The following is a 24,555-nucleotide window of genomic DNA, read 5'->3' as shown; positions in this document are numbered from 1 at the left end:
TTAAGTGCTTTTCTGGCTCATATGAGAAAAAAACTTGTTTTTTTTATTTTAAAGGCATGTATTTTGCAAGTCACTATAGGTAAACAGAGTACAAGAAATCTTAATTTGTCTGTTTAGCTATTCAAGCTCATCCATTACTATTCATCTCAACACAGTCCAGTACTTCCCTCTGGTGGTTCAGTTGCTCTGTAACACCTTTATGCACAGAAACAGAAGAGGAAGAGAGAGATAGATGATGTTGGCCACATGCAGCTCTTTGACATCAGTATGTGACTACATCATATAAGGAAATAACAAAATACATTCTTTCCTTTGATCAAAACATAAAGTCAAATTGGATGGTCTGTCCATTGCAGTTTTATACTATGAAAAACAACGCTTGATAATGCATTTATAAATACAGCCCCTGTAATAACGTCTGAAGAGGTTAATAATCATATGTCAGCTGGACATGAAAGCAGAGGGTCAACTGAAACCTTGGAACCTTTCTGCTATATGTTTAAAGTGACTGAACCAACTGTGCTTGTAAGGATTGCCACTTGTGTGCAAAGCATGTCATCACACTGAACTGTCAGCTCTGTTTTGCATTGTGAGGACATTTTGCCAAAGATTTACTCCTTTAACTCAGATATTCTAGTAGTGGTGTCTGAATTATCCTTCCCAGACAGACGAGCCTCCTTACGGACAACTTGGAAACTGAGCTGTCAGCTACCGGGGGTTTTTCATGGACGTTACCTTATATTACCACTCCACACACCAGCCGGCAGCTGCGATGAACGAAAAGACAATATTAAGAAAAGAATTAAAACTGACCAGTGATGTTGGCAATACAACAAAAACAAAGGCAATGTGATTTTAACCACCTGTTTTATTCAAAAAAGAAAAAACAAAAACTTTAGAACTTTAGAATATTTTTTCCTTTTGTGAAGAAACACTACAGAGTCAAAGTTTTCGGAGCAGAACAACTTCTTTTTTTTTTTAATAAAAACCTTATACAAAGAAAATGTAAATCACAGCTTTTGAACTCCCAACAATTTGATTTTTTTGACGATAAGTAATGTAACATAATACTGTCAAAGACTAAACACCATCATTCATACAGACCCATACACACTCAGATTTATTTACATTTTGTTAAACAAAAATTGAATAACAAAATTATGCTGGACTTTTGTTCCCCAAACAGACTTATTTTTTCAAATACTAAACCACACAAACACTGAGTGACATTAATCAAAAACAAAACAGGTAAAAGAACTCGTCAGAAAACAACAAGGAGTAACGAACAAATCATTTAACACATTATAAAACAAATTTGAACAAAAATAAGTTAGTAGCTTTGTAAAAAAGCTAAGTGTAATTCTGGCGTCAGTCTCTGGATGTGATTTTCAGCTTAGTCAAAGGCTAAATTGAAATATGACTATTAGTTTTACAAACGTACAGCCATCAGAAATGCACACGTTTGTTTTCCTGATTTCATTGGTTGTTTTCCCAGAGGCAGCTGATGTCTCTGGAACGTAAGCAGTTTCATGTGAAAGGAAAGAGAAGTACTTTGGGGACTGCGGTTTGGCTCAATGCACCCACACCTCATTGGCCCACAGATGGTTGTGACGGAGCCAGCATCGGGCAGAGGCGATGTCGAGGGTGAACACTTGCTCCTGCGACGGGTTAACTGCTGTGTAGTGAATGATCAGTTTGGGCTGAGGGATAGAAGCCGCAGAGAGGAGGCGGCTGCTAGCTGAGAGGTACTTGCTCTCACAGCTTTGAGTCCTGCAGGAGGAGGAAGAAACACTGTAAATACAGATCACTTAAAAAGGGATAGTTCACTTTATTTGAGTTCAGTTTGGCTGAATGAGGTACTTGTCGCGAGTCAGTGTATTACCTGGTGGCCGACAAACCCTCAGCTTGGAGAAAAAAAGAGGAGCACCAGCAGAAAAAGCTACGCGATGTACAAGAGTTGCTGGTTTACAGCTGCCTCTGTTAGTCTGTGTTATTGTGACTTCTGTGTTGTAAAGGGTTAGTTTGGATTTACTGAAGTCACACAATAACACAAACAACCTAACATATTGAGGAAGTAGAAGACCAACAACACCTGTGTTCTGTAAGGTAAAATTAATCAATCAATTCATTTCCCATCAGAAAAAGTTGTCTGGCAGCAAAGTACAGCAGTAAAAATATTCTAAATATAGTGTACACTTGATGGTTATGATGTTTTTAGATGGGCTTTTTCAGTGGCTAAATGATGTTTTGCTGCCGACTGTCCACAGCAGTTCATTCCTGAGCTTTGGTGTTGGTACTCTTCTGTCTGCTTCTCCAAACTGGAGCGTGTCAGCCAGCGTCTACTGTGGCTTAGTGTTGTCACAATACTAGAATTATAACTCTGATACAATACTTATTCCTGGCAGAAAACTGTTACAGCTGTAACCATATTTTTAAAATATTTTTATTTAAAGATAAATTCAGTGTTTTACCATACCATTAGAAATAAAATATTTTATTTATTATGTTGTGAATTCACATTCAGACGCTTCTGTTGAGAGACTTTTATTTTTCCATTTTATTTAAAAGTACAGGTCTGCTGTCATGCTAACTTGCCTAGCAAGCTTTCCTTGTGTTACTGAGAACATAGTTAACTTGATTTCAGTGTGATATTTTAACAGTAGTGGTTACTGCAACAGTTGATATATACTGAAAAATAGTTTTGACAACAATACTGTAGGTAATATACTGAGGGTTGATAAGTACCTCATACAACCTGACTTCAAATAATCTGAACTATCCCTTTAATGCGACCAGGGTTCTCATGCACACACAAACACACACGTTACCTTTTCAGAGTGATGCTGAGGCAGCAAGTGCTGGTCTCTGAAAGCTGGAGAATGACCGTTGCATTGACGGTGATGAACATTTCGAAAGCGAGAGCGAGCTCCACCTCTCCCAGCTGGCAGGGGACGATGAGCACCATGAAGCCAGGCGGAGCCGACACACCTGGGTAGTAGCCGACACTCAGAGAGTCTGATGAACATATGTTAAATGAAAATTAATTGAAAAGTCTGACCAACAATCATTTATTTGTCCTGTCTTCCTTTCTTAGACTCAGTTCATGAGCTACACTAATATAAGAGGGGCAAGTAAAATAAGCAGAAACTGATACTCACGTCTGAAGACTTCCCGTGCCCGCAGCCACAGGTTTTGTTTGCCCAGTTTGTGTATTAGTATCTCCAGAACTGTGGGGTCAACTGCCAGGTTTTTAGAGAGCATGAAGTCCACCATGTCTGAAGCTACAGGAAGTATCTGCCTGTCCACACACACTTGCAGGTGAGAATTAAACAGAGGACTGTACCTGGAGACATCGACCAAATCTGAAGGAAACAAAAGAGACAATTAGTTGCAATTATATTGAGGGCTGTAGCAGAAATACCTGTGGAGTCATATTTTAGCTTTGCTTATCTAAAACTAATCTGCTCTTACCATGAAATAGTTTACTTTGAAGTCAGATCAACAAATTAAGATTCCGTACAGATGTTACACGTGTACCTTTAGGTTTCGCCTCAAAATAACTCTCAAGCTACCTAGAGCTGCTTTACACACGATGCCTGTGTGTTTCATACCAGGATGTTATATGTGGCTCCAACACTGGCTAAAATCACTAGATCGGAAATTTGGAGAACGAAGTATAATCCAACACAATCCATTAGCCTAAACTATTATGTAAATGTTCAACTAAACTTTGAGCAACATGTTGTACAAAGATGTGTAACAGTAAACTGGATAGGCAGCACATCATGTGAGTGTAGCAGAAGTAGTAGTAGTAGTAGTAGTAGTAGTAGTAGTAGTAGTAGTAGTGAGACCTGTCAGCAGCGCTGTCAACATGTCAGCTCTTCTACATTTTTTTTCCCTTGCACTTATAATAATTCCACAAAGCTGAGTGCAATTTATGCATCTTGAATGTTTGAATGGTAAAAACCAATCAAACATGCTGCTAAAAGCTCTCTGTGGGTGAAAAAGTTTAAATAAAAAGCAGCAGCAAGATTATATAACTGAGTCTTGTCGTGGTCTAGTTATTTCTGCCTTCACAGAATAAATGTTTCACCGTTTGACATTTTAAAAATGGCTAGGTTAAGTGAAGTGCATCCACACTAATGTATTATAAACAGCTTAGCTGTTTAAGAGAGTGGAAAAAGACATAATCGGACTGGCAATCTTGATAATATTCTGCACTGTGTGATGTGTCATTTACAAGTCTTGTCATACATGTGGTGTGTTTGAGATTAGAAAAAAGAGAATTAAAAAGAGAACAAGCTACATGTGTGAGCCACAACCTAATGAAGTTAGTTTTTTCTGGCTCTGATGCACATCACTGAATCTCAACAGACAAAAGCAATTTTTTTCTTCTCTCACCATTTGGTTCTTTGAGTCCGGGGAGATTACAGAGGACATCCAGTGTGTCTCTGTGAGAGGTTCTCTCAGCCAGACGCATCAACACACGAGTCCTACTCTCCAGATCAGCAGGCTCACATGGCCACAAGCACGAACTCAGGAACCATTTGTTTTCTGGGTTTACAGACACAAACAAAAGGCAGATATGCAACTGTCAAAGGCACCTTTTTTAAAAAACTATAATCTACAAGATACTCTATCCAAATAAAGAACAAACAGTGCACAGTAAGAGTTACAGTAGTGTACAACTGCCAGCTGAAGCTGTAATAAGCCTTTAAGTACTGCACATGAAAGTTTCACTCATTTTCTCCCCTTCTACAACTTTTTTCCTGATTACTATCCAACTTTTGACCCCATGTTGACTGTGTACTATCAAAATAATCATATTACAACAGTTTCTAAAACTTATTCATGAGCTTTATCCCAGACTAATGTCCCCAACACCAATATAAATATTCATCTTTCTTGTAGGATTTTTTTTTTTACTTTCACCTGCATAGAACTTATTTGACCACCAATACTTAAAAGTACATTTTCATTGGAGCCATTGAGCTGTGAAAACTGTGCACGAGGTGAGCTACGTCCGTCATGACTACCCTCTCACTCTAGACTCAGAGCAGTTACCTCGGAGTGTGTTCAGAGCTCCCTCTGCGCTGCCGCTCAGGAGGAAGAGCTCAGTGGCCACAGTGACCAAGCAGCAGCGGGACGCTCCGTCCTCGTTCCCAAACAAACCCTTCAACATGGAGTAGCTGACCTTTGAAATGGACAGCACCTCCACCACCCTCCGACCCTACATGTGCACACACACAATAAAAAGTTAATATCCACTAACATTCAGACCAGATACACAAATGAAGCCTTTTGGAGGCTCGTCAAATTAGAATACAAAGAAAAACAACAACTTTCTCCTGCATGGAAAATGTTACCTAAGTAAAAGTATTTTAAGTATAAGCTTTAGCATCAAAATATTCTTAAAGTACCAAAAGTAAGACTAATTATACACAATGGCCCATTTCAGAATAAAATATATTATATGAAATGTTACATTAATGTATTCAGCACTTTAATGTTGCAGCTGATAAATGTGGATCTAATTAAAATTTATTTATGTATATTTTATCTATTATTTTATATACTGTGAATTCCCCCTGAGGGATCAATAAACCTGATATAATGGTAGCAGAATTTATTTATTGATTATAGGATTGTTAATCTGAATCTGCAATGTAACTACTAACAACAGTTGTCATGTAAGTGTGGAGGAGTTACTTTTTTCTTTCTATCATCGAATCGACTGGAGCTTCTTTCTTTCAACTAGACAGAAAATAGTTCCTACATGAAACTGCTCACAACAAGGTCTGTGGATTATTTTGAGTAACTGTTTCATGACTTCTGTAAAAGGACATAGCGTCATTTTTCAAACTTATTTTCCAGGCACCATAAGCTGAGGGCAATTCAGTCCCATTATATTCAGGAGAAGAGAGACATCTCTACGGCGGATATCTTCAGGGGTCAGTAACTCACACCAAAACTATCTAGATGGATAAACAGCACTACAGATAAGAGGAAAAATATGTACTTTTGTTTTTGCGGTAAACTGTCCCTTTAAGTACAGTACTTAAAATGCCACGAATCTAGCTAATGCTAACAAGTTGAGCTAACATTATATATCAGGAAGGTGGCCTTAGCAAATTAAAGTGCTGGTAACAGCACAGTAGCCGCCGTCTTTCACGCCTGGGATTCACTCCCTGTCTGGACCGGAGCATGATGGCTGCCTCGCTGAACTGCTGCAGCTTGCACATATGTGGTGTCCACACAGACAGCTGCTGCTCGTGCTGCTACTACCAGCCGGATTGTTGCAACAAGATTGAAGATATGAAAGTCAAGGCATCTTAAATGATTAATCTTTTCAAAAATGTGAAGTTCTGTGATAACATCTTTGCATATCTACCATCTATCATCATATCAAAAATGTTCAACATGTCTAATCTTATGATAAAAAGAACATAGAGCTGATTTGAGTTCGTTTCTGTGATATGGAAATCAAGTTGTCACATTATAGATGGTTGCATAAGCTCCCTTGAGTGAAGACAGCTCAGGAGAGTACAACATGAATGTTGTGTAAAAGGCACACATGAAGAGAGTTTATTTACCTTGGCCCACTGATGTGTTTTGTGGTATCTTAACATGAGCGAGACTCCAATTCTGCCTAAAGAGCTCTTGATCAGGCTGTCCTCCTCGTCATTCTGACACACTTAAAATCAGAATAATCAAATTATTAGGAATCACTGTTGTGGGAAATTAGTAATTACACAGAACCATGTTTTAAGATCAAATGCAGTTTTTTTTTCTAGTGTAACAGACTGGTTTGTACCTGTCTCAGCAAAGGCAGCAAAGGGCAGTGACAGCTTGTCTTTGCTCTCAGACAGCAGCGCGATGGCAATGCGACCGCTGATTCGCTCCACTTGGTTAGGACGTTGGCTGGATTGGCAGATGGACCTGAAAACCTCCCCCATCCGCCTCCAGTCCTCTTGCTTGGTACAAAGCTGTCAGACAGAAAATATAAAAAGCAGGCGTGAATACAATGACAGACTGAACACAAAACCATTTCATCCTTGGATAGGCTGACAAAAATAATCTACTGAGGAGAACTAACCTCTATTTCCACAATGGAATGGGCCAAATTCAGGTACTCTGGAAAAGGTGCACTGCTGGACAACCTGCTTTAATAAATAAAAAGATTAGTAAAGAGTAAATCAGCCAAATAAACTAGAAAAAAAATGAAATACACCACACAACTACAAGTGGGGTTAAGCAAATATCTTCTGTCACTGAATTTTCTGAATTTATTTTAACAGTGACATAAAAATCTGAAGAGGGAGGAAAATTAAACAATTTACAAGCTATAGCAGCATCCTAAACAAGAGATCTAGAGGGAAGGAGGGAGACAGAAGCTGAAACCTGTCTGCCACAACTTCGTGCCATTGAAATTAATTATGACATGACATATGTGAATATATTTGCCTTTTCCCTGATGTTCTGAATAAGGCACTAAATTTGTCAATAGTCGCTTTTTAGAAATTAAGTTGCTAAGGGCATCTGAAAACTCTCTCACTAAATGAAGCAAGGAAGTCGCCAAGCTGGAAACACTGAGCCCAATAATTATGATGTGGTTAATTGTGTTGGTTCACTTTCTCTCTCTATACCCTTTTAAACACATAACCTGTAAGTCTGTGCTGTAAATTCAATGCTACAGCGATTGTTGTTTTTGAAAATCAAATGCAGTAAAGTAGGCTATATCTCATTATCATTAAAACATTAAAATTAAATGACCTATGCCAGAATTTTTACAACCCTGACCATCAAAATGACTGACAACCAGCAAGTCTAACAACCTTTGTGCTCAATATTTCAGAATTAATAGTACAAGTATAAGAGTGTTGTGACTGTCTGTGTTTGACATGTGGTGGCTGAAGAAGATCCACTTACTTGGGTTTTCCAGGAACTGCCACACCTGAATTTGGATGAACCGTCTGCTGGAACTCAGGAGTGTTTTTTACAGAGCCAAGGCAGTCCAAACTCAGCACGAGGCCGGCACTGGCCATCTGCCAACATATACACAGGATCAATTCTTCCACATAACACATGACAAATACAGATCCTTCCTTACTTAACGTCTATCAGAATATCAGGATACCTTGTATGTGAGCTGCATGAGTTCAGGTACTAAACCCATGAGACCCTTTTCTCTAACAAAGTTGAAGAGCGCCAGGAGGAACTCATGGCCAGGCTAGCAAGAGAGACACAGAGTTTGACATTTATTCTTATTCCCATAGTGGTGATGGGTAATTCCACAAAAAAAAAACACAAAGTAGAGTATGTCCTGTCCTCTACTGGAAACTAAGTGTACTGCAGCATGAGATTATTGTGAAAAGATGGATGACAGTGAACCACACTGACCACTATCTTGTGGGCCAGGCTGACACCGAGGACTGAGAAGACGTCAGACACCATGCCGGCTTTGAGCAGAGACCAGAGGAGTGATAAAAGCACTGGCATGGAGAAATACACTCCGGGTGGGTTGTCGTTGTAGTAGCTTGTAAACACTGCTCCTGGAGACAACATGAGACGGGCAGAAGACACACAGTAAGACACCCGGGGCTGCAACTAATGATGATCATCATCATTTAATCTGCCAATTATTTTCACGATTAACTGATTCATCTTCTGGTCTATTTAATGTTCATTACGATTTCCTGACATCTTCTAATTGCTTCTTTTGTTCAACAAACATTCCAAAAACCAGAAGACTCTTCATTTGCGCTCATACTTGTCAAAGAAAAGCAGCAAATCCTTAATTTAAGAGGCTATAACCAGCAAATGTTGCACATTTCTGCTTGAAAAATGACTGGCACAATATTTGATTATCAAAATAGTTGCCATCTAATATGCTTTTGATCAACTAACTGATTAAATGACTAATTGCTGCAGCTCTAACGGCACCCATGAAAAGTGAGACTGGCAGAGCATCTTCACACTGTATAAAATCACCCATGATGAATTTCTAAACTGTTACAATGTCAATTTAATTATCATACTACAACACAGGGTTGCACAACAACATGCCAAGGTGTAGTTCCCTCTATGCTACTCACAGAAAAACTAAAGTTATATTGTAAAGTATTACAGTGGAAAGTTACTGGATGAATTTTAAACTTACCTGCTTTTTGAATGCACATTGGATTTTTGATGAACCGTGCCACAGTGTCAACGCAGAACTAAAGGAGAGGAAAAAGTGAAGTGACTGGACAAGTATGAAATGGAGTGTGGAGTTACAGCTATAGCACAGCAGAGGGGGGTGTTACCTCACAAAGTTTTAGCATGACTCCACTTTCCAGTCAGCAGGTTTACACATCAGCTCTACTACAACTGACTCACAGATCAAAAATTCATCACTTTCTATGTAATATACTTATACAGTGCTCCAGTTCATGTTTTGGCTGCTGGGTAGCTAAGAAAACAATCCTTTCTGCTTGGAGCGTACCTTCTCGTCCCCCTCCATAGGCACATGCTGGAACCGACACATTTTGAAGCCACAGGACAGCGACTCACTGAAGTACTGTCTGCAGTACTGAGGTTTACAGGAGGAGAGGAGTTACAATACTCAGGTAAAATTAAAACATCTGCAGCAGGAGAATATACAACTTAACTCTTAATTAAACACCATTAACATGCTGAGTGCGTTTGTAGTACATCCACAGTCATGAATTTTCTGCCTCTGGCCAAATACACGGCAAGATTATGATGTCTAAGTATGGATCTTGATACAAACAGTGATGCTGGTTTTTAATTTCATAATGTTAAAACTAACCACTGTAGCTTCCAAGATATGAATCCCACAAATGAATTAAATGCACTCTTAATATGTAAAAACTTGTATTATTCATTCCTCCCGTTAAAGGGACAGCTTCACCCAAAAATCAAAAATGTATATTTGTGTTTGCACCTGTCGTGCTATTTATCCGTCTACATTTTATGGTGCGAGTTGCAGAGTTTTGGAGGGACAGATCACTGAGATGTTTGCCCTTTCTCCAATGTAATGGGACCAAATGGCACTCTTGTGGTGCTCAAACTCAACTGTTCCAGGACTCATGACTTGGATAATGCAAACCTCTCTGTGAGCAGTTTCATGCAGGAACTATTTTCTGTGTAACAGAAAGAAAATAGTTATCATAGATTCTACCATAGAAAGAAAATAGGTCCTACATGAAATGGCTTACAACAAGATCTGTGGATTATCTTGACTGTACACTAATGAAAGCATACTACTGAACATTATATTTAATTTCTGTCATATTCTGCCAATAAATCCACATAAATCTTACACACTGGACCTTAACACAACACTGCAAATGAGGCACAAGATTTGCCTTTTACACCGAGCATTAAGTTAGAGATATCCCAGAGATGGTTTGCTTTGCCGTCAGATTTGTTTGTATTAATACAATTCCTCAGTCTTTGGTATATACTTGAAAATTTGCATCCAGGATTGAAAAGGGCACATCACCTACAGTAAGTTTGTTTGGCTCTGATTCATTTTGGTCAGATTCTTTGGAATGTTTAGAAAACACAATTTATCGCAAAGCAAATAAAAGATAATAAATGAGGCCTTTTTTGTGGGAAGACTGTGACTGGTATACTTACGGCACTAGATTTCTGGCGCCTGAACTCGACCATGTTTGCTGGGTTTGTGTTCCACAGCCCTGTGTGGAGAACAGAGGAGCAAACGAACAGTCATACGGAGCAGTTCAAGTTTTTATCCTACGTAAGGAACACTGGACTAACATTTATATTGGCAATTAAACGACAAAATGACACAAGTGACAAGAGTATAAACATTAATCACTGTCTGCTGTTTTCACTTCCCCTCACCATTTTTTATGCTCATAAGTGGAGGGATATGATTATATGGGGAGTTCACTCTCTGGATGGGCTGGATCCTGTTACAGGACATAAACACAGTGATTATCGAAACAATTAAAGATGAACTGGGCAGAAGAAATCTGTCATCGTGAGACAAACAGCTACCTTTCCAGACCTTCATTTACATGATTGTTGTTGGAATCAGGTTGGCCCTGTTTAAAAACACCAAAGAGATTTAACATAGTAAGTAAGTAAATGCTCCTAGTGTCCATTAGGTCTTTACTTCATCCATGACATTTCAAGTTAAAGCAGCAGACACGGTGATATTTTGATAGTGTGGATGATGTTGGCTAAATTACGAATCTGATTATTTTGAAAGTTACACAAAACTTTGCTTATTTATTAATTAATTTTGTAAGAATAGTACTTCTCTTCTTGTAATGTGACATTATGCTCTCATTCTCTCTTTTCATTCTGGACTTGTACTCGGGAGCATTCATGCGAGAGGGACCCTGTCAATGTTTCATATCTCGACTTTTGCAGGGAAGTTAAACTGTTGGCTTGCAGTTAAATGTGGAAAGACAGTGCCGGGAAGTGTGGTCCTTGTCCACTACATGTCTCAATGTCAGCCCCGCTACTTTACCATGCTTTTGGTTTGTTTTTCTGTGGCAGTCCACATGTTGCCTTTTTTTTGGGAAGGGGTGCTGCTACACTGAGGTCTCCATGGCCTGTTGTTGCTCTCTTCTTCTGTAAAATACACAGAAAAACATTTAAATCACAGGATGATCTTTAAATGAAATACTTTTAAAGGGGTAGTCTTGATTTTTTTTTTTTTTAACGTAGTGTTGCATAAGGAATTTATTTATATTAAGTGTATTAACTAGAGTAGATGGCTGTCAGCACACCTCCAGGCAGAGAGGCGTGTTACTTTAGGAATGAACCTAAGAAATGTACTGCTGTGGACAAGGTCAGAAATGAAATTTTAGCCACATGAAAGAAAAAATTAATCATATCAGTTTAGGTGTACACTATATTCTAGATGTGGAATATTTTCCCCACTTAACCTTGCTAGCATCCACCTGAAAACTAGTGGCACACAAGCCAAATATCACTCTCTCCAAAGCAACCAGACAGTAATTCTACCTAGAAGAACATGGGAGTTGTTGATCTACCACTGCCTCAATTGATTAGTTTGTGTTACTGTCTGACTTAAGTGAATCCAAAATGACCCGTCAAAACAAGTCACATACTAACACAAACAAACAGATCGAGGCAGCAGTATAAAGGAAATTCCTGTATTCTGCAAGGTTAAATTACTGCTTTTGTCAAAAGAGTTTGGTTGCTGTGGAGAGAGCAATGTTTGACTTATATAACAGTATTTAACTACAAGCAAGATAATGCTTTGAAAAATATTCTAAATATACTGTATATTGAATTTTTTTTAGAAGGACCTTTTCTTTTTAGGTGGCTAATACACATTTTGCTGCTGACCCTGCCCACAGCAGTACATTGCTTTGCTTCCTACACTGATACTCCTGTTGCTCTGGGGGTGCGCTGATCACCATCAACTGTAGGTAATACACTGATTACTGAGACCCATTACAATTTTCTAAACTACCCCTTTATGCAAATTCCAATTCTCAAATGGACAGATCATACTTTTTTATTCAAGGAAATATGACTTACACATCAGTTGTGAATTTGATGCATGAATATTAGCTCATTCAAATCTAAAGAAAACACATCTTCAAATTTTTTAGTTGTGCTGGAGCTCTGGCTATGTTTACTCTTCGTGTCTGTATTGAATAGTTCGAAGCTCTGTTCATTACGTTGAAATTCAAATTCTAAATCAACAGTGGAAATGTACACAGCTTTTTTTGCATGTCTATTCACCCTACTTAAACCAATTATTTCTGCACATTTGCAGATTAAGATTAAAGAACACTAATGTTATTTGTAGAATTAGACTGAATGAAAAAAAGACCCCTACTAAAAATGCACTTTGGCTTGAAAATCTGCAGTTTGAGGATTTGTAGGGTCATCTTGTGTCTATGCATCAGTGCCATGACCAGTTAGCAATGACCATGTGATACAACCTGAAATATAATGGATTTTAATTGGTGCATTGGCCCTACCTGTGATATCAGGACTGTCACAGTGAAAATCAACTTTAACTGGGGTCAATCTGAAACACAAATAACATAATTTAATTTGTAATGGACTACACATTTAATTTGTGACTATCTGAGAATGCCATCAAATGTGAGATCCTACCTTTGTTTACACTCCTGTGATGCTCCATTTGTCCTTGCTGACGGTGTTTTCACCACTCCTATAGGTCTGATTTTAGGGGTCTTGGTAACCCAGGCGGGACCCAGTTTCAGTAAACTTTCCTGGGGCAGGTTTTCAAACAGCTCTGGGTCGTCCTGGATTACATCGACGAGCAGGATGTCCCTTTCATAAGCTGTGAACTCATCCAAAGCGCCCTGCTGAGTATCACCAGCATCCTCCGCTTCGGTTTGATCCCTTTCACTGTCTGTTATTTCCGACGAACTTGATCCCTCATCTTGAGAAGATCTTGGCTCTCCCTCGTCACTGGAGCCTCTGCCATCATCTTCATCACTGCTGGGACAAGAGCAGGGTTCTGTCAGAACACCCAAGGAAAGGTTTTCCTTTATTTTAGGGTCTGGGGGAACTTGTTCAGGTTTTTGGTTACCCTGTTCCACATCATCTTCGCAGTCAGTTTCATCCTGACTTTCGTCTTCATCATCATCCGTGTCTTCATCAGTGCTTGGAGAAGACTGGGATTCCCTCAGAGCAGCTGGAGGTTTGAAATTTGTTGAGACTCCTTCCAATTCTTCAGTTCCGCGCTCAAGATAATCCTTTGAGTTTTCACTGCTGCTGTTAATTTGTGGCATGAGATTTCCTTCATTTATTACCTCCTCTGCCTCAGAATAGCCTGGCCTTTGTGTCCGTGAGCGCACTTGCGGTGAAGTGATGGGAGAGAGCATTGGTGGAATCAAAAACTCCCAACACTTTTCGGTGAGGAGACTGCGCAACAATCTCTCATGGTTAATGGGGCTTGTATAATATGGCTCCAGTTTTGGTGGGCACAAGCCTGTGAGACTTTCTTCATCACTCTCTTGCTCGTTTTGAGGGAGGAGGTGGGAGGATTCACATGACTGAAAAGAGTCAGAGCTGAGCAGAGGATGAGCAGAGGAAGAGATGTTGCATGAAGTCAGTTGGGTTTTTTCACAGTAGAACAGAGTCTTTTCTGCAGCTTTGACCAAAGAGTTGGGTGAAAAGGCATCATCCGACTCCACACTTTTGACTTTCCTCGGTAGTAGGAAAGATGAAGGGGACGGTGTGGTGGTGAGGCTGCACACACCACCATGTGCGAAGGGAGATGACATGGAAGACAAAGCAGTGGCAGTTTCCAAGTCACTGAGGCCAAGCACTGAGGGCGACGGGGTAGACACCGAGCTGTTGGTTTTAGGTCCATTAACCAGCAAAGATGAGGCCGAGACTGCATGACTTCCACACTGACTTGGGCTGGAAAAGTCATCTGTGTCTGCAGGAAGACTGGCTAGCAATCTTTCAGCCTCCGTATTTGTGCTTCCTGATGAATATGGAGACATATTACAGTGTATCTTCCCATTTCTGACTGCTAAAATGCTTTCTCCATCCTCTTTTCGCTTCCTGTCATTTTGATAAGAAAGCTGGTGGGTTGTGTCTGGAGAGGGGTCTGTATGCATGTCATTGCTCTGTGTGCTGAGTGAATGTGGTTGATTCTGATTTTTTGGAAAGTCACTGTTATCCGATGAATCAACAGGTTCTGCCAGACAGGCTTGTGCTGTCAGGGTCTGGCCACTTTTAGAGAAGGGCCAGCATATGTATGTGCGAGCACAAGAAAAGTGATTTTTCCTGAAATAAGCCCTCACTCTCTGGCAGGTGAACGACTCTAGATCATCCATGTCTGCCTCGGTTTCGCAGAGCAGTTCTGATGACATTTGTGCTGCATTTGTCTTTGTGGGACTTTCCATTTCACCACAAGGTTGTCTGTGGACAGAGTTTTCTCTCATATCTGAGCCAAAAGTGCTGCTGCCCCCAGCTGCATGCTCTGAACATGACTGACTGTCATCAGAAATGCAGGAGCACGCTTTCTCTGTGTCTCTGGAGTCATTTTTTGCTGGGGTTTTGCTTTCTAAATCTGGAATGGATGGCAAAATCCCATCCCGAACTCTATCTTTGAGCTTTACTGTTTTGTCTGTGTGTATCTCCGCTCCTACGAGGCAACATCCTGGTCCAGGATTCTCCTCAGCATCTCTGTCCCACATGCCAATCCTGCACTCCCCCTTTTTAGTACGTTTACCTAGTGAGAAAGAAGCAGAACAGGTTGCAGAGTCTTCATTTGTCCAACTCTCAGGGAAACGACATGTGGTTTGACTGGATAACGTCTGTGCATCTGTGCCTTCTTTCAGGTGTCCCTGGTGTTCAGTCAGACTCTGAGACTGACAGACGCTCCTCTCAGACTGAGCCCTGGGACAAAACTCTCTATTTTTAGCGAGAGCACTTTCCCGACTTTCATGTTTGTTATGTCCGAAACAACCAGGCTCATACCGAAGTCTGGCTCTCATGTCTTGTTTGAAGCAATGCATAGACTTGGTCTTGAGAACATCTGGTAACATGTAGCCACAGTTGTGACTAAAGGCAACACATTTTTGGGCTATGTCACAAAGCATCACCTTCGGGTACTGACCTATCCATACGGTTATCTTCTGAGAGGTCTGAGTGACTGCGTTTTCTTCCTTGTTCTTAACCTCAACCATAGGCTGCTCTGGCCTTGGGATACTGCTTTTTTTCCCTTGCTTACCCAACATCTCCCGCTGAGGGGAAACGTACTTACAGTCGCCGCAGAGACTACAGCCAGGGGGTCTGACAGCTCTTCTCAAAGACCCTTCTGAACTGGCTGGTCCAGTGGGGCTCAGGTGAGTATTTCTATTAAGGTCTGAAAATGAAAACAGCAACTTGTAAAATAATGCAAAAGTGAATACAACTGTCGCCAACCGGAATTATTAACAGTAAGAGAACCAACCCTATAACTATGGTAACGTTTTTTTGGGTGGCGGTGTTAAACAGCATGGACTCCCATCAAAGTCAGCCCCATTTGGGACTGTCTCATCCACTGTGACACTGGATGGGGCCAAAAGTTTATGAGCACAAATGTGTGCTGCCTTTATTAGATTTAAGGAGGTTATCAACACATGCATTTGCCAAATCAAAAAGTATGAATTTCACCTCTCTGCGGCTTGTCAAATCAGGTATTCAAGTGCAGCATATTATGTGTCTCATTCTAGTCCACAAAGCCACAATGGATTCATTACTGGGTTTTTATAGCAGAAATGAACCCATGCCATGGACAGAAATAAACTTGGACAAGCCAGACAAAGATGAAGTTTATGCTTTATTGTAGGGCTGAACGATATGCAAGAAGAAGCCGTTATTTTGACAAACGTTGTGGTATGAGTGACAATTTTAGTGGGAATTTGAACTTTAAACTTTTTTAAAGGATGCTAGTATAAAAATCAATACTTGATAACTCTTTCGATACTGTGGCAAAAATAAATGAAGTCATAAGTATACAAAATAGTTTGTTTCTTTTCTTTTTGTTTTTATTAACAACCTGCACAAAGTGTAGTAAGGAAAAAGTCAGTGAACACAACATGATCTTGCTGCGAGCTACATTTCAGGCAGAAAAATAAAGGCTGAAATGAACTGAGGTCTTACATGAGCACTGAGATCTCTTTTCTTAATAGCTTCGGTATTTCCAATACTATTAAATGTCATTATTGTGTTTTTAAACATGGGCTATTGAATAATCATTTAAGTATAAATACTTTTGACAAAATTAATCACAATTTACGTTTTCATTGACAACAACAACAAAAAAAGTATTAAAATCATGATGATGTGACATTTTTTGGGGTCTGTATCAAACATGGTTTCTTACATCTAGAGAACAAGACATCTCTGCAGTACTTCTACAGCACTTATAACTTATAATGCTGTTTTGGCACACGTTTTACATTTATTAAACAAACTGCAGCTTCTGCAATTTAGATATTGTACTTTGCGATTTCAATCATACTTCAATATAAGGTAATCAAAAGTAACGAAGTCTTGAAACTTTTTCAATACCACGTTTAAAAAAAATACAAACTAAGGTTTCTTAGTATCAAAAGTAATTTAGCTCTAAAACAAATATCCAAGTGCTAATTCAAGACCTCAGTTTTTAATGTCCTGCCTAAAATTGGCTTGCAGCAAACCTTTTTTCTGTATCAGCACTGCGTGCAGGTGGTAATTTTCATGTAATAAGAACATCATATTTTGTGTAGCTAGGACTTGTTCTTTTTTCTTTTTGCCAGTGTCAAAATAGGTACTGAGCATTGCTTTTTATTTTGGTATTGTACTGAAGTGACAACTCTACTTTGATAAATTGTGCAACCCTAATAAATCATAATGATGTGATTTTTGCTGGACTTTCTCGCAACAAAGAAACATATTCCCTCCCATCTGTAGAATATGACTGGTAGGCATCACTGCAGCAACACAATGCTTTATATATAACTGATTGGTTTTGCATATGTGCATCTGGATACTCTCTGGATCAACTTTGATGAAAAGCAATGCAGAGCTGCTTCACAAAGCTTTTCAATGTGATGTATCTGGGACTCTTTTCCAGGTTGTGGATGAGACGGTCCCAAACGGAGCAATATATACCCAAAATTGTTAGATTGTGTTTTAATCCACTTTGTCACAATGTTATAGGTTTAATGGACAATTGGTAGGCAGATAAGACTTTTTTGTCTTGTTACCAAATTAACCCAATTGATAAATTCAGCTCAGTCCAGAAGGATACAGAAGGATATTGGGCCAGGTATACAACGGAAAAATGAGAGGAAGGGTTTTTTGTTGTTGTTGTTGTTTGTTTTTGATATTTTGACTTTTTTCTCTAAATGCAAAAACAAACAAAGTCGACCTTTCAGCATTAGTGTCAGGCATGAGAAAAAAGACATCAGTAGGAAGAATGAGAAAATGGTATTTCGGCACTGGGCAATACAATGGTAGTATATATCTTGAAATGAAACTAGACATCGTCTTGGATTTTGAATATCAATTGTGAAATGGCATAGGCTAAGAATTGTCTTTTTTGGTTTGAAAGGCTGCATCACAAGTTGGTGATTTAATTTTCTGAACCTGCCACATTGTTCTAGCTGTTGTATTATTTACCTTTATCCATTTAGTCACCATATCCACATTATTGATGATTATTTATCAAAGATTTCATTGAGTTAATATGTTGTGAAAGCACCAATGTCCATATCACTCAGTTCTAACTACTTTATATATTGTTGAGTGGTTTAATCTCCAGCAATGCATTAAGAATTAATTAATGATTGGTGACAACCATGTCTGATTACCTTGCTTAGTAAAACTCATGATAAATACTGTCCAGCAAACAAAGTTAGCAATAGTCTCACAGTTGCAGGCACAGTGTGCAAGTTGGATATGTTTTGAATCAGTGAAAACATTGACATCGTAGAGGACATACCATTTGAATTCACTGAGTGGTTTTAAATATAAACAGTATATTCATCACATTTTAATAACACTCTGATAATGATAATTTGGTCACTGTAATTGTGATACACAATTTTCATACTGCTTCATCTCTACAATGCATTATATTCTACAGCTAGAACAATTAATCCATCATTAAATTAATTGTCAACTATTTTGATAATCGATTAATCAGTGTGAGTATTCTTTTAAGAATAAAATGCAAAATATTTCTGATTCTTAAATGTGATTATTTTCAGTTTTCTTTAGTCCTCTATGACAGTAAACTGAATATCTTCAGGTTTTGGGCAAAACATGACATTTGATGCCATCTTGGACTTTTGGACACACTGATTCCCTTTTTTGCCATTTTCTGATATTTTACAGGAAACAATTATTAATTGAGAAATTTATCTAAGGATTAATTGACTATGATCTTAAATGATCGTTATTTGCAGCTATGGGATCGTCATTTGCAAGTTTATTTTTGAGACGTGTATATCGAGATATATATTGTATATGTATATGTAATATGCAATAATTCAATAGTTTAACTCTTTTAAAAAAGTTCCCCCTCACTCTGATTTATTTATTGTTTCTCATGCCTGGCACTAATACTCTGAACAACAAACCAACTGTCTTGCACAGCTCCTTCCCAAATGCAAAAACAGTAAAATACAGAAAAAAGACCCACATGGACTCAAGCTAGTTTTGAGCAGAGGACCAAACACGGCAGTTCATTTGATGGGTTTCTCTTGCAGATATTAGCTGCCTAACCATCGGTTAGCATCTTAATTAATTCGCTAACATTAAAGAAAACAGTCTGGGGTCAGTAACTGAAATTTTAGAGGTATTTTACATGAGTCTCATCTGCCAGAAAACACCCCACTGTCACTCGTTAGCTCAGTAAAGTCAGGATTTAGCTGCGCCGTTAGCTTAGCATCTGACACGTTAGCGTTACAAAAATACACACGTGAGCCATAAATTAGCTTAAAACAGACACCTACCAAAAAATTCTCAACTGCAAGATGTTAGCTGGAGCACAATGTCACTGCCTTAACAACTTGTCTGATAGTGACTTAGCAAACCAACCGAAGGCAAACCACACAGCTCAAGAGCATCTTACTTGACATTTCGGTGGATCCATTGTTTGCAGCCGCAGCAGACTGAAGATCCCACCCCGAGCCAGGCGGCCCGCTGTCCTCCACTTTACCTCTGTCCCTGCAGCTTTTACCAACGTGGCCCACACCGGTTTTATCTTTAATATTCCCCCGTCTGAATTTACTCCTACCAGTCGATTTGCCCACACTAGACTTAAGATCATGCGGTGTCTGGCTCTTTGTGGTCAATGACTTTCTATTCAACGTAATCTGACAGGATATTTTGGAGATTTTGGCTCTGGGTTTGACCCGGCGGTGGCCCCCTGTCTGTCTGGACAGTACATCAGTGCAAAAGCAACAAGTAAACCTTAGTCTGTGGTAGAACTTCCTGGGGAAGTCCACCCTGCTCTTGCTTCTGGTGTTTGGTTTTCTCTGTTGATACTTGCCTCTGGTGTACGGTTCGGCCTGTTTAAACTCACTACCACCGCCTCGACATGACTGGACGCTACTTCTCCTCTTTGTCGTCTGCGTACCTACGCTCTGCTCCTCCGTCTCTCCTTCGGGGATGTTAGTCTCCGTATCGGTCACATTTTCTGGGTCTGTTAAAAAAGTTTGGTCAGGTTCATTACTGCTAGGAACGGAGGTAGTCTCTTTCACCGACACTTGTTCAGAATCGAGGTGTTTTTCCTTTTGTTTTTGGGAGTCAGCTGTAGCATTATTCAGCGACGATCCTCTCCGCCGCGGTACCACTTTCAGCCCAACCGCGTCTGTTAGCGCCACCCGGTTTAGTTTTACCCTGCTAGAAGATGGCAACATACTGACGATTAAAACAACGACTGTCTAAATTTACTGAACAGAATTTTCTTAACGCGGTTACTATACAACACTTTAAAGTGTCACCTGTTAGAAATAAACCTGCGTAACGACGTCAACTAGTTCCGACACTCATTTCTCTCTGCGCACATTTATTAAAGTGAACAGCAGCGAGATGGCCATGTTGCGCATGCGCAACTACACGAAAAGTTCAGATCTGATTTTAGCTCTTACATTTTAATATGTAAATGTTTCCTTTTAAACACAAGCTGGTCATGCGTATTAAGGGCGACATGTGTGTATGCGGTATAAAGTGAATGAAATAAAGAAAATATTCATTTAAAAAATAACAAAGTAAACAAAGTATCAATAGGTAAACAAACAGCTCAATAAAGACAGAATCTAAATACCTACAGAATAGGGTTTTCACCAGTACTGGATTTTTGGGGCCCATGCTGCAATGTCAGGGAATAAATAAAATCCACGACCGATATATCAATGTGATTCACAGAATATACAACATACACAGAAACACACATTTTTAAAATGATCCTTCAACAGTGGCATGATATTTTACAGTTTAACAATAAATGTTATCATCCAGATTCATATCAGGGCAGTGAAACAGTAAACTTTCACTGCTATTTTTAGAAATTATACATAACTAATAATTTAAAAAACATAAATAGAACAAAATACCCGAATCAAGAAAAATGATTAAATATACATAAAATGCTGCCTAAAAATGCCAATATTAGCATATTGAACAACATATTTACGTATATAACATACAGTGTGTATGATAAGACAATAATATTGGTAAAGTGCTGTATTGGTCAAGCTCTACCATAGAAACTGTAGAAGTGGAACAAACAACCACAGAGTGAGAAAGAAAACTTAAGTGAAAATAAAATGTACAGGGGGAACATCTAATTCAGAGGTTCCCAAAGATTTGATGACCAAGTCAGCATATGATGTAGGGCTACAGAGGAAAAAACATGAACCTGTCGTAGGATTTATGATAATCTCATAATGGCGTTTAGTTTAATTTCCTTGAGCATCTAATTCAGCAGTAGCCCAGCTGTGTATTAAATGTATTAAATATTAAAGGCTACTGAAAGTCTTGAGATGACCCATGGATGACTAAAACATAAGGCACGCATTTCATGTCACATTCAGGGGCGGCACAGAATGTGTCTGTGTGCCGCATTTGGGTCATGGTCTGCACTTGGAGAAACTATGATCTACACCACATACATTTCACTAAAAAACTACACAAACACATATACAGTTGAGTACAAAATTATTAGCTTGTAAAATCAAGTTAAAACTGAGGGTTATCTTCCTATTTACACACAGTATAAAAACCTCAGTAAGGGTTTGAGCTGTCACTTGAGAAACCATCATGCCAAATACAAAAGAAATCAGTTTAGTCTTGATAAAACGAATTGCTGATGCTCACAAGTTAGTGTCAAGAACTGGAGTGGAAAGTATCATCAAGAAATTCAAAGAGAGCCACACAGTACAGAACAAGCCTGGCAGAGGTAGGAAGCAAAAGATTTCAAAGGCTCTGGAAAGAAAACTAGTGAGAGACGTGTCTAAAGACCCCAAAACTGAATGAGTTAGCCAAGTCAGGAATTGTAGTCTCAAAGAAGACAATCACTAGAGCCCTGCACAGGAATGGACTGCGAGGTTGCAGAGCAAGAAAAACTCCTCTTCTACCAAAGAGACACCTTCAAGCCAGACTGAAGTACGCTAGGGACAACCTGGAGAAAGATTATGCATAGTGGAAGCGTGTCCAGCTGAGACAAAACTAGAGCTCTTTGGCCACAGAGACGTTGCTTATGTTTGGAGAAAGAAGGGAGAGGCGTATAACCCAAAGGACACCGTCCCCTCAGTGAAACACGGCGGTGGGAGTATTATGCTGTGAGGACGCTTCAGTGCATCTGGAACTAGGAATCTCGTCAAGGTGGAAGGAACCATGAAGATTCCTTGCTCTGTTTAACAGCACTTGGGAAATACTTAAAAACAAATGAAATTTTCATAGGGGGGGCTAATAATTTCGTCCTCATCTGTATATTTTACATCAGCTTGATGCAACTTTGTGTTTGATTACTCTGATTACTGAGATTTATAATATTTATCACAGGTCTAGTAGAAACATTAATGAATGTGTATAAATGTAAATGGCAAGACAGTGCTGTTGGGAACCAGTTCTGCTGGACAAAGTGAAAAGTACACTTCGATACTGAAGTGATCAGAGCGTAGCTTTAGTTAGAAACACTAGGGATACACATTGCTCTATATCGTACCATTGCTGCACTGAGAAGGCTGCACTGGCATGTGTGCACACTCATGCACAGTGGTTCAAAAAGAGGTTAAAAAAAAGGTGCATAGTTTGTGCATAACCCTCTGGTGGAAAATTGCCTTTACACTAAAACATTCAAATATAATAGATGCCTAGAATGTGGCCCTACTGTATTCAACGGGAATTCAAGCTCAATTTCTGCAGAGACAGACACAGCTGTAACTCTAACTTTCTCTTGCTCTCCCTGTCATGAGCATTAGAGCAGTCTCATCTCACTTTTAGGCATTAAAGTCAGAAACATTGGGGTAAGAGCTGACATACACAACAAAGAAAGGAGAATAAGCGTTCACCCACGGGAAGTATGGATTTTTAATAATATTGTCTTATGTGCTCTCACAAAACGTATGCTTCTTGCCAACCTGTGCGCTTGGGTGTATGTTTCAGTCAGCCTTACTGGATAGGATTATGCAATCGCAGTTTTTTTGTCTCGTATTTGAAAAGACACAACAGTTAGTCCTGAAATTTGAGAATGCTGACAGTGCTCATCATTGGACAGGTGGATACATCCCCTGCCTGGGAGAACCAGCCTATAAATGTGCAGCAATGGTAGGGTTGGGTACCGTTTAAAAAATTATCAGTCAACCATAAAGTGATACAGATACCAATGGAATAGTTCATTTAATATGTTTTTTTTTTGAGCTTCTCCTTTAATGAAAGAATACTTGTGGCGACAGGCTGCAAGCAAAACCATATAAATAGTAATTTTTCTAGATCTGGTTACCAACAGGTTGGAATGCGGGAATCATTTGACTGGAGGAGTTTCAATACTTGGTGCTGGGTTATTTCAATCGATACCTTAAAGGTACTGAGTACTAATACGCCTACGGTCTAAGCTATGGGATTTTGTTATGTATTTTAATGGAGATCAGAAAAAATCAAACCAGACCTAACAATAGATCCTTGTGGACTCCCATTGTCAACTACAACAAAATGCTACCTGTTAAGAACTGTGTAGCCATTATTGAGTGTTTGGCCCTTTCAAATATGTCAGAATTTATTATTTGGAAGGAGTGATTCATACACAATCTGCACTCATTTTGAACAAAACACAACAAATGAAAAATTTTCAACATACAACATCCTGAAAACTTTAATTTCCATATGATGTCTTGGCCTTTTCTGAGTCATTAAAAGAGTAAAGACACAGACATATTTTTGAAATGTATATTTCATTTATTTATTTGGGGAAAATGTCATTATCATCACTGCATATGTTATATGAGGTGTGGTATAGTTGTGAAAATGTATTTAGGCTGTTTTATGTTCATTATAATTTTTCTCTGATTCATCATTTGAGAGGACAAATAAGTACTAGGATTACGTGTAAATAATCACAATTACATCAGGCATAAGTATGTAAAATATATGCCAACTGCATCCTCCAGGACAGAGGTGAAAGCCTGAAAAGACGTGAGGGGTGAGGGTGAGACCCTGGTGTTGGGAAGTAGCCGGTCCTTGGACTGCGGCGGCCTGATTCACAACACCAGCTGTCCCGCCCCACCGAGCCAGCAGAGGGCGCTCTGATGGTGGGAAGTAGTTTTCCACTGGAGAGCTGAGAAACAGTTCCATCTCGCTGCGTCCTCCCCATGGGGCACGGAGTCAGCTCTCCCTCTTTCCTAATCTTTGCTACATCTGTGACAGCTGTGAAAAGAGAACATGCAAATTAGATTGTGAGGAAACCATTCGAGGTGTGCAGAGAGACACTGAGACATGAGGGGAACTTTCTCTGGGTTCCTCTTGTTGAGTTCTCATCATAAATCCAGACACGAGGGATTCTGGGAGTCTCTGCCC

At 39.4% G+C, this 24,555-nt stretch overlaps 1 protein-coding gene across 1 annotated transcript; it reads right to left on the bottom strand.

Annotated features, from left to right (window-relative positions):
* Positions 1 to 984: 984 nt before the first annotated feature.
* Positions 985 to 20,538, bottom strand: topaz1 (testis and ovary specific TOPAZ 1). Its single transcript, XM_084739831.1, has 20 exons — positions 19,610 to 20,538; positions 13,138 to 15,871; positions 12,999 to 13,048; positions 11,507 to 11,610; positions 11,029 to 11,075; positions 10,873 to 10,940; positions 10,645 to 10,703; positions 9,485 to 9,571; positions 9,161 to 9,218; positions 8,401 to 8,552; positions 8,138 to 8,230; positions 7,930 to 8,045; positions 7,097 to 7,160; positions 6,815 to 6,986; positions 6,594 to 6,694; positions 5,065 to 5,230; positions 4,402 to 4,554; positions 3,159 to 3,362; positions 2,829 to 3,015; positions 985 to 1,770 (listed from the first exon to the last, which is right to left on the bottom strand). The coding sequence occupies exons 1-20, from the start codon at positions 20,397 to 20,399 to the stop codon at positions 1,572 to 1,574; spliced, it is 5,604 nt and encodes a 1,867-aa protein (XP_084595957.1). The 5' UTR covers positions 20,400 to 20,538; the 3' UTR covers positions 985 to 1,571.
* Between the last annotated feature and the right edge of the window lie 4,017 nt (positions 20,539 to 24,555).

Source organism: Lutjanus erythropterus, chromosome 16 (genome assembly GCF_056507025.1).
Source record: "Lutjanus erythropterus isolate fLutEry1 chromosome 16, fLutEry1.hap2, whole genome shotgun sequence".
Lineage (NCBI taxonomy): Eukaryota > Metazoa > Chordata > Actinopteri > Lutjaniformes > Lutjanidae > Lutjanus > Lutjanus erythropterus.
The sequence above is the reverse complement of the archived record's forward strand: the minus strand, read 5'-3'. Positions and strand labels throughout refer to the sequence as shown.